The sequence below is a fragment of the Calidris pugnax genome, unplaced genomic scaffold (assembly GCF_001431845.1).
Source record: "Calidris pugnax isolate Ruff unplaced genomic scaffold, ASM143184v1 scaffold297, whole genome shotgun sequence".
Lineage (NCBI taxonomy): Eukaryota > Metazoa > Chordata > Aves > Charadriiformes > Scolopacidae > Calidris > Calidris pugnax.
Window position 1 is genome coordinate 47,215 of NW_015091013.1, and position 9,633 is coordinate 56,847.

General features: G+C 59.7%; 2 protein-coding genes across 6 annotated transcripts in view; one reads left to right on the plus strand and one right to left on the minus strand.

The window, feature by feature from the left end:
• Positions 1 to 766: 766 nt before the first annotated feature.
• NUBP2 (nucleotide binding protein 2) lies at positions 767 to 5,872 on the minus strand. 2 transcript variants are annotated; one of them, XM_014955666.1, is made up of 6 exons: positions 5,823 to 5,872; positions 4,519 to 4,638; positions 3,702 to 3,856; positions 3,361 to 3,471; positions 3,029 to 3,098; positions 767 to 1,610 (listed from the first exon to the last, which is right to left on the minus strand). In XM_014955666.1, exons 1-6 carry the CDS (start codon positions 5,854 to 5,856, stop codon positions 1,465 to 1,467), a joined length of 636 nt encoding a protein of 211 aa, XP_014811152.1. In that variant the 5' UTR covers positions 5,857 to 5,872; the 3' UTR covers positions 767 to 1,464. The 2 variants fall into 2 exon arrangements, with proteins under 2 accessions (XP_014811152.1, XP_014811153.1); XM_014955667.1 differs by lacking the exons at positions 4,519 to 4,638; positions 5,823 to 5,872 and adding an exon at positions 4,763 to 4,957.
• A 3,421-nt stretch (positions 5,873 to 9,293) lies between these two features.
• The window catches only part of SPSB3 (splA/ryanodine receptor domain and SOCS box containing 3), a 10,684-nt gene continuing 10,344 nt past the window's right edge, over positions 9,294 to 9,633 (plus strand). For 2 of the 4 annotated variants that reach the window (XM_014955657.1, XM_014955660.1), the window contains exon 1: positions 9,392 to 9,482. In XM_014955657.1, the coding sequence (XP_014811143.1) occupies positions 9,395 to 9,482 (88 nt within the window). In that variant the 5' untranslated portion in view covers positions 9,392 to 9,394. Of the gene's footprint in view, positions 9,483 to 9,633 lie in introns of all 4 variants that reach the window. The other 2 variants (XM_014955659.1, XM_014955658.1) reach the window with 2 other exon arrangements.

Consider the following 9,633-nt stretch of genomic DNA (forward strand, 5'->3'; position numbering starts at 1 on the left):
TTTTTTTTTTTTTTTTTTTTTTGTGGTTGGACTCGATGATCTCAGAGGTCCCTTCCAACCACTAAGATTCTGTGATTCTGTGGCTGTTCATCTGCCTTTGATCCCGATCCGTGTGTTCCTGACTCCAGAGCTGGAGCCCAGTTCCCACCCGTCACCGAGTCCAGTCTGGGACTTCCCCAGTGCCTGCTGGTGACATCATCCTGGGAGCTTGATACCATTTTGTGTACATATATTGTCTCTATTTCGTTATTTCCTTTTTGATTTTAATATTAATATTTCATTAAAGTAGTTTAGTTCATTCCAAACTCGTAAATCTCTTTCTCTCTTCCCCCTTTTCTCCTGGAGCGAGAAAACTGGGGGAGAGCATGTCCCCATCATAGGCCAGTTGGGCCACAACCACGACAGACACCACCTTCCTTCGCTTCCCCAGCTCAACTCCAGCCGGCAAGAGGAGGGCAGGTCCCACGGGAGGAGGTCCAAGGGAACAGGACACTGAGCAACGAGGCAGGAACCATCTGGGGACACGGAGGAGCCCCACGGGTGGCAGGGGAGCAGAGCAAAGCATCCTCTGAAGGACCACCAGGGCCAGCTCTCGGTGGGACAAGGGACTGGCTGGACTTTGAAGCTGGTGTGAAAGGAGAGACTGAGCTGGAGCCCAGCAAGGAAACCAGGGAAAAAAGCAGGAAATCCCTGGATGCACATGAAGTGCTCGTTAACACCAAGACTCACAGCTACAACGAGCCACGGACAAAGGCAAGGCGCAGGCTTGGATTTTAAGAAAAGTGTTTACTGCCTGGAACTTTGAAAAACATTCCTGAGTTACAACAACCCCCAGCAAACCGGAAAGGCCTCGCTCGCAGCGCGGCGGGATGCGGAGCTCCGAGGGGTGACAAATCTCCTAAGGACATTCTCTCAGGGGAAGCACACGCTGGGCAGGAACCAGCGAGCCAAGAGGGTTCACAGCAGAGCACCCAGCGCCGACTCTCCGGCCACCAAACCAAGTACCATAGAAGGTGCCACGCCAGACAAGCAGCAGGAGAAGGCAGCAGCACCCGCAGCCACGAGGCAGATGATGGGCCCCGTTCGGGTTGAGTGAGGGAAGAAGAGCCCATGGTGCTCATGTTGGGTGATGGCCAGAAGCACCGCAGCATCTGAGGCACCATGGACACAAGCTGGAGCTCCCGAAGTACCCACAGCACAAGGGCTGGAGGTGGAGGAACAACTGTACCATCTGGGCAGAGCGTCACCACGTGGGGAAGGCAAGAAGGAGGCTGCTGCTGCACCAGCTGGAGCACCCACACAGGGTCTCCTCAGATCTGGGGGGATGGAGAGTGGTTCCCTTTTCGTACCCCTCGCTCCATCACCCCCCACTAAGTTTTATAGTCAAACAGATTCTGTCCCACCTCTTTCCCCACCGGCACGGGGAAGGGGCTCTGCCAGCAAGAGTCCAGCTCCATCCCCTCCTCAGGAGCTCCGCTGCGCCGTACCATCCAAGATCTGCTGGGCGATGCGAGCCAAGGCGGGGAAGGCAGAGCTCTTGGGAAACTCTTGGATGAAGTCTCGGCCTTCCTCCAAGCTCTGGCTGAGTTGGGGGTCCAGGGGAACACAGCCTGTGGGGGAGGAGGAGTGGGGAGAAGTGACTGTTTGCTCACCGCAAGCAGTCCTGGAGCCAGGATTAAATAAATACCCAGCCAGAGTCATCTCCAGGAGAAAAGTAGTAGGAAAGAGGCCAACCACCCCCCTCACTGAGCTCTCCAGGAGCTACTTCTCACCAGCAACTGCACCCTCTGGGTCCAAGACTCCCCCCACACCATAGTGCTTTGTGAGAGACCCTCTCCCACCCTGATCCCACCCCTGTTTGGAGGGCAGGGTCCAGCTCTCAGCCCCCACTTCTCAGGGAGGCTCCACGGTGTTTCAGGATGGCTCTTGTGCACCTTCAGCCTTGTTTACTCCATCCCCACAGTGAGCTGCTGATCACTGCCACCTCTGCCCCAATGGGGCCAGACACCCACTCTGACCAGTTTGGATGGTGGAGAAGCAGAGCAAGAACCACACCTCACCTCTGAGCAGCTTCCAAGGGCTCACAGGGACTGGAGTCCAGGCTCCTGCCCCCGTGATCATAGAATCATAGAATCATAGAATTGCCCAGGCCGGAAGGGACCTCCAAAGGCCATCTAGTCCAACCCCCCCGCAGTCAGCAGGGACACCCCCAACTAGACCAGGTTGCCCAGGGCCTCGTCGAGCCTCTCCTTGAATATCTCCAGGGATGGGGCCTCAACCACCTCCCTGGGCAACCTGTTCCAGTGCTCCACCACCCTCACAGTGAAGAACCCTCTCCTCATCTCCAGTCTAAATCCGTTCCCCTCCAGCTTGAAGCCATTGCCCCTCGTCCTGTCACTGCAGGCCTTTCTAAACAGGCTCTCCCCAGCCTTCCTGTAGCCCCCTCAGGTACTGGAAGGCCGCTATTAGGTCTCCCCGGAGCCTCCTCTTCTCCAGGCTACACAACCCCAGCTCCCTCAGCCTGTCCTCGTAGCAGAGGTGCTCCATCCCCCTGATCATCCTTGTGGCCCTCCTCTGGACCCTCTCCATCAGGTCCATGTCCTTCTTATATTGAGGGCTCCAGACCTGCACACAATACTCCAGGTGAGGTCTCACCGGAGCAGAGTAAAGTGGCAGAATCCCCTCTCTGGACCTGCTGGCAACGCATCTTTTGATGCAGCCCAGGATGGGATTGGCCTTCTGGGCTGCAGCTGCCCACTGCCTGCTCATGTCCAGCTTCTCATCCACCAGCACCCCCAAGTCCCTTTCCTCAGGGCTGCTTTCCAATACCTCACCCCCCAGTTTGTATTGGTGGCGAGGATTGTTCCGGCCCAGGTGCAGAGCCTTGCATTTGCTCTTGTTGAACCTCATGAGGTTCACCTGGGCCCACCTCTCCAGCCTGTCCAGGTGATGCTGCATCGCTCCGCTCAAGCTCCCCCACAGCACCAGGCTCTGACCACAGAGAGCTCTGCTTCAGGAGGCCACTCACCTAGGAAGGGGACCCCGGCGTGCTTGGCCAGCTCCTCACCTCCCCCTTTGGAGAAGATGTTTGTGCACTCCTGAAGGAGGAAGGACACAAGGAGTGAGTCACAAACGCCAGAGCCCTGTGCTGCCCGCACGGGAGCGGAGCCGGTTCCCCTCCACCTTCCAGCCTCGGGGCGCCGCCTTCGCCCCTGCCCTGCCCCAGCTCTCCTTAGGAAAGCAGAGCCAGTGGCTTCTCCCAAAGCTTCTCATCTCCCCAGCTCACGGCATTCAGCCATTTTTCCACCCAAGGGTCACCAATGGGAACCTGCAATAGCCCAACGGTCCCGATGAACTCACGGCGCAGTGTGGGCAGACGAAGCCACTCATGTTCTCCACGATGCCGAGCACTCGTAGGCCTGTCTTCTTGCAGAAGGTCAGCTCTCGCCTCACATCTCCCACAGACACAGCCTGGGGGGGGGAAAAAGGGGAAGCAGGGGAGGTTAGGGGTGTCCATCTGTCCAGACGGACCGTGGGTCTGGAGCAGATGCATCGAATTGAGAAGCAGATGCGTAGAACAAGCAGCCATGGAAAGGTCTGTGCAAACACCCACCCTGGGGTGTATATTCCACCCCTCAAACCATGCCCGGAGGCAGGAGCCTGCCCAGGAACTCCAGTTCAGCCCCAGCTGGCTGCCCTACCTGGGGCGTCGTGACCAGGATTGCTCCAAGGGGCTTGTAGGGCCTCAAGGCCTCCACCGTGGAGATGTGCTCGTCGGATGTGCCTGGTGGCGTGTCCACGATGAGGAAGTCCAGGTCCCCCCAGGCCACGTCAGCAACAAATTGTTTGATCAAAGCTAACGAAATAAAAGGGGCAGAAAACAGCAACAGGTTTCAGCAGGTGCCCTGGGCCAGGTTGGGCAAGGGTCAGGAGGCACCTGAGGTGACAACGACCCAGGGAGAGAGGGCTATCTGTCACCACAGCTATCTGTCACCACAGCATGGACTGCACTCTCCCCACCCGGGTGACCTGAACCCACTCCTGCAGAACAGGAACCTTGTCTCCCTCCAAGGAACAGCCTGCCCAGAAAAGCCTGGCCCCCAGCAGGAGAAAACACCACCTCCAGGAGGGTTTGCAGAAGTTTCCTACCCCTGGAAGGTGGCTACCGACAGCCAAACATCAAGTTGGACTGAACGATCTTCAAGGTCTTAATGGTTTTAAGCTGAAAGAGGGGAGATGGAGCTGAGATGTGGGGAAGAACTTGTTTGGTGTGAGGGTGGTGAGAGCCTGGCCCAGGTTGCCCAAGAGAAGTTGTGGCTGTCCCCGCCCTGGAGGGGTTCAAGGCCAGGTTGGAGGGGGCTTGGAGCAACGTGGTGTGGTGGGAGGTGTCCCTGTCCAAGGCAGGGGGTGGCACTGGGTGGGCTTTAGGGTCCCTTCCATCCCAAACCATTCTAACGATTCTAGTGATTCTCTGATCTCCAACCTAAACCATTCTAAGATTCTAAAACCCAACTGTACCGTTTTTCTTGGGTCCTCTCCACACCACGGCATCATCTGGCTTCTCCAGCAGGAAGCCGATGGACATGAGCGAGATGCTTTTGTCTTGGTCCACAAAGACGGGGACCCAGCCGCTGTCCCCCTTCTCCTGTCTCCTGTGCCAGGGGGTGGCACTGGGTGGGCTTTAAGGTCCCTTCCATCCCAAACCATTCTAATGATTCTTTTCCAACCTAAACGATTCTATGTTTGTAAAACCCAACCGTACCGTTTTTCTTGGGTCCTCTCCACACCACGGCATCATCTGGCTTCTCCAGCAGGAAGCCGATGGACATGAGCGAGATGCTTTTGTCTTGGTCCACAAAGACGGGGACCCAGCCGCTGTCACACTGGTGCACGTCGTTATCTTGCACCCGGAACATGCGGGGAATGCTGGGGCCACACAGGTCCACGTCCAGGATCCCCACCTGTAGGTGACAACCAGAGCCCATCAGACAGGGCTGGGCACAGCGGCAGCGCCCGGCCACCCTCCTTCCCTGGGCGGGGGGAGGCAGCACCCAAATTTGGGCTCCTCACAGCACTTTATGGAACAAACTCAGAGCTCAGCAGCCTGTCTCGTTCCTCTTTGTCCCCAGCGTAATGCTGCCCTTCAGCTTACCCCCTTTGCTCCCCAAAGGGAGCCACTACACCACCGACCAAGCCATTTCTCAGCGCCTCGGCTTCAAAACCAACAACGAATCTCAGGCAACCTTCCTGTCCTTGGGTCCCACCAACCCCCTGCAGCGCTCCAGGCTGGGGGCAGAGTGGCTGGAGCTGCCGGGCAGAAAAGGACCTGGGGGTGTTGGTCGACTGTGGGCTGAACAGGAGCCAGCAGTGTGCCCAGGTGGCCAAGAAGGCCAACAGCATCCTGGCCTGGGTCAGGAACAGCGTGGGGAGTAGGGCCCGAGAAGTGATTGTCCCCCTGTCCTGGGCACTGGTGAAGTCCCACCTTGAGGGCTGTGTCCAGTTTTGGGCCCCTTCCCACAAAAAAGACATCGAGGTGCTGGAGCGGGTCCAGAGAAGGGCAACAACCTGGGCTGGTGGGAGGTGTCCCTGCCCAGGGCAGGGGGTGGAAATGGGGGCGGGCTTTAAGGTCCCTTCCATCCCAAACCATTCTAATGATTCTTTTCCAACCTAAACGATTCTATGTTTGTAAAACCCAACCGTACCGTTTTTCTTGGGTCCTCTCCACACCACGGCATCATCTGGCTTCTCCAGCAGGAAGCCGATGGACATGAGCGAGATGCTTTTGTCTTGGTCCACAAAGACGGGGACCCAGCCGCTGTCACACTGGTGCACGTCGTTATCTTGCACCCGGAACATGCGGGGAATGCTGGGGCCACACAGGTCCACGTCCAGGATCCCCACCTGTAGGTGACAACCAGAGCCCATCAGACAGGGCTGGGCACAGCGGCAGCGCCCGGCCACGCTCCTTCCCTGGGCGGGGGGAGGCAGCACCCAAATTTGGGCTCCTCACAGCACTTTATGGAACAAACTCAGAGCTCAGCAGCCTGTCTCGTTCCTCTTTGTCCCCAGCGTAACGCTGCCCTTCAGCTCACCCCCTTCACTCCCTAAAGGAGTCACTACACCACCAACCAAGCCATTTCTCAGCACCTCGGCTTCAAAACCAACAACAAATCTCAGGCAACCTTCCTGCCCTTGGGTCCCACCACCCCCCTGCAGCGCTACAGGCTGTGGGCAGAGTTGCTGGAGCTGCCTGGCAGAAAAGGACCTGGGGGTGTTGGTCAACTGTCAGCTGAACAGGAGCCAGCAGTGTGCCCAGGTGGCCAAGAAGGCCACCAGCATCCTGGCCTGGGTCAGGAACAGTGTGGGGAGTAGGGCCCGAGAGGTGATTGTCCCCCTGTACTTGGCACTGGTGAGGCCCCACCTTGAGGGCTGTGTCCAGTTTTGGGCCCCTCACCACAAAAAAGACATTGAGGGGCTGGAGCGGGTCCAGAGAAGGGCAACGGAGCTGGTGAGGGGTCTGGAGAATAAGTCTTGTGAGGAGAGGCTGAAGGAGCTGGGGGGGTTCAGCCTGGAGAAAAGGAGGCTGAGGGGAGACCTTCTCGCTCTCTCCAACACCTTGAAAGGAGGGTGTAGCCGGGGGGGGTCGGTCTCTTCTCACAAGTCACAGGCGATGGGACAAGAGGAAACGGCCTCAAGTTGCACCAGGGGAGGTTTTGGATGGATATTAGGAAAAATGTTTCCACAGAAAGGGTTATTAGGCCTTGGAATGAGCTGCCCAGGGCAGTGGTTGAGGCACCATCCCTAGAGGGATTTAAAACCCGGGTTGCCATAGTGCTTAGAGACATGGTTTAGTGATGGTTTTTATCAGAGTGAGGTTGATGGTTGGACTGGCTGATCTTAAAGGTCCCTTCCAACCCAGACAACTCTAGGATTCTAGTTTTATTCTCTTGGCTGAAGGGGAAGTGAGCTGCCGTGACCTCTTGCTGGCTCAAGCAAGCACCGAAGAAAGAAACACTTGAGCTTCCAACACAAGTGGCATTTTTTGCACAGAGGATCTCTAGGTTGCCTGCAGACGATACGTATATGTAAAGGACGAGCAAAACCCAGCCCAGGTGGAGGTCAGGCAGGAGAAGACAGAGCTCAGCACCCCGCAGAGTCTCATACAATCATAGAATTGCCCAGGCCGGAAGGGACCTCCAAAGGCCATCTAGTCCAACCCCCCCACACTCAGAAGGGACACCCCCAACTAGACCAGGTTGCCCAGGGCCTCGTCGAGCCTCTCCTTGAATATCTCCAGGGAAGGGGCCTCAACCACCTCCCTGGGCAACCTGTTCCAGTGCTCCACCACCCTCACAGTGAAGAGTCCCTTCCAACCCAGACTACTCTAGGATTCTAATTTTATTCTCTTGGCTGAAGGGGAAGTGAGCTGCCGTGACCTCTTGCTGGCTCAAGCAGGCACAGAAGAAACACTTGAGCTTCCATCACAAGTGGCATTTCTTGCACAGAGGATCTCTAGGTTGCCCGCAGAGGATACATATATGTAAAGGATGAGCAAAACCCAGCCCAGGGGGAGGTCGGGCAGGAGAAGACAGAGCTCAGCACCCCCGCAGAGTCTCATAGAATTGCCCAGGCCAGAAGGGACCTCCAAAGGCCATCTAGTCCGACCCCCCCGCAGTCAGCAGGGACACCCCCAACTAGACCAGGTTGCCCAGGGCCTCGGGCTCAAGCAAGCACCGAAGAAAGAAACACTTGAGCTTCCAACACAAGTGGCATTTTTTGCACAGAGGATCTCTAGGTTGCCTGCAGACGATACGTATATGTAAAGGACGAGCAAAACCCAGCCCAGGTGGAGGTCAGGCAGGAGAAGACAGAGCTCAGCACCCCGCAGAGTCTCATACAATCATAGAATTGCCCAGGCCGGAAGGGACCTCCAAAGGCCATCTAGTCCTGTGCCGCACCCCGGCCAGGTTGCTTCTCTCTGGGAGGAACGATAAACAAGGCATCAGAGTCTCTAATCAGCACCGTAATGAGGCACCAGAGTCTCTCCTGACGTAAGACACCACCACCTGACCCGCCAGCGCGGGGACAGGGGTCTCTAATGAGGGTGACGGGCTCCGTCTGCCCCGGTAAGGCCAGTTTGAGAGGGAAAGGAAGAAGTGGAGGCGCCACAGCAGAGAAGGGGCACTCAGAGCCAGGGCTTTGTCCCGATGACCTCAGCGCCAACCGGGCAGCAAAGCCATAAACACCCACGGGGCCTCGTCACGCCAGGCTCGGCCCCAGCCGCTCGGCCCCGGGGCTGGCGGTGAGCTCAGGCCCTTGGCGTTTCCTTCCTCCACGGTCACACCGGCCGCCTCCCCACGGCCCCACGCTCCTCTCCCGCCGGTCCTCAGCCGCTTCGGGCTCAGCCCTCACGACCCTTCCACCGGGAGCGGGTTCCCCGGCGGCGGGGGGCCTCACACCGGCCGCTCTGGCCGCCGCCGAGGAAACGGCACCCACCCGGGCCCGCGTTACCGGGCGGCCCGTCGCCACCGGGCACTGACTCACCGCAGCAGACCCGACACGACCCGACTCCAGCAGCACACCGGGACCGGCGGCATGGAGCCCGCCCGCACCATGGCGGAGCTCATCCGCACCTCCACGGACGGTAACGGCGCCCGGTAACGGGGAGTGGGGGAAGTAGAGGGGTGGGAAGGGGAGAGATGGGGAGACGGTGATACCGGCAGGTCCGCAACAGACCCGGTTACTCGGAGCTTCCCCCGGCGGCTGCCAGGCTCGGGCCTCCGGCAAGGCCCAGCGCCAACCCCCGGTAACCGGGCCCCGGCCTGGCCCGAGCACGGTGGAGCTCCCCTCACTGGGAGACAGGCCCAGCCCCCCCGGAACTCTCCCCCACGGAGCCGGGCCCGGTCACCCCGGAGTCCTGCCGCCCCACAGGAGACCAATTGCGCAGCCCAGCGGCTCCGGGGAACGACCCGACCGGCGACCCCACCGCCGCTCACCCGCCGCCTCCTCCATGCTGCTGCCCAGCACCGCCCACTTCCGCCTTCCGCCGGGCTAAAGTCCCGCCCCCGCGGACTGGCAGGCACCATCCCCAATAGCGAGCCGAGCGCTCATCGGGAACCCGCCCTCCCCAGGCTTCGCAGCCAATCCAACCTTCCGACTTCCCCCCCGCCAGCCAATGGGCTTGATGCTTTCCCCTCCGCCGTGGCCGCCCAATGGCGCGGCTCCCCGCTGATTGACGCACGGCGCAGCCAGTGGCGCCGCGCTTCCCGCAGGGCCCTCTCCCTCCCCGCCTCCTCAGCTGTGAGCGACGGGGGCTCAGCCAATGGCAGAGGGGCGTGCCGCGGAAGGAACCAATAGGCGCTGGGGAGGGGGCGGTGCCGAGAGAGGATTGTTTATGTCCCGGGAGCGGAAAGTAGGTCAGAGCGCGGCGGCGGGGCCGGGCCGCGGGGTCGCACCGGGACGGGACGGGCTGGGACCGGCAGGTGGGCCGGGACCGGGGGCTGGGGGACGGGTGGGAGCCGAGGGCCGAGGCCTGAGGCTTAGGCCCGGCTGGGCCGTGCGGCCTGAGCGTGGCGGCCGGGCCGGGCCTGGTCCGGCCGGGCCTGGCTGAGGCCGGGGGGGGGGGGGTCCGGC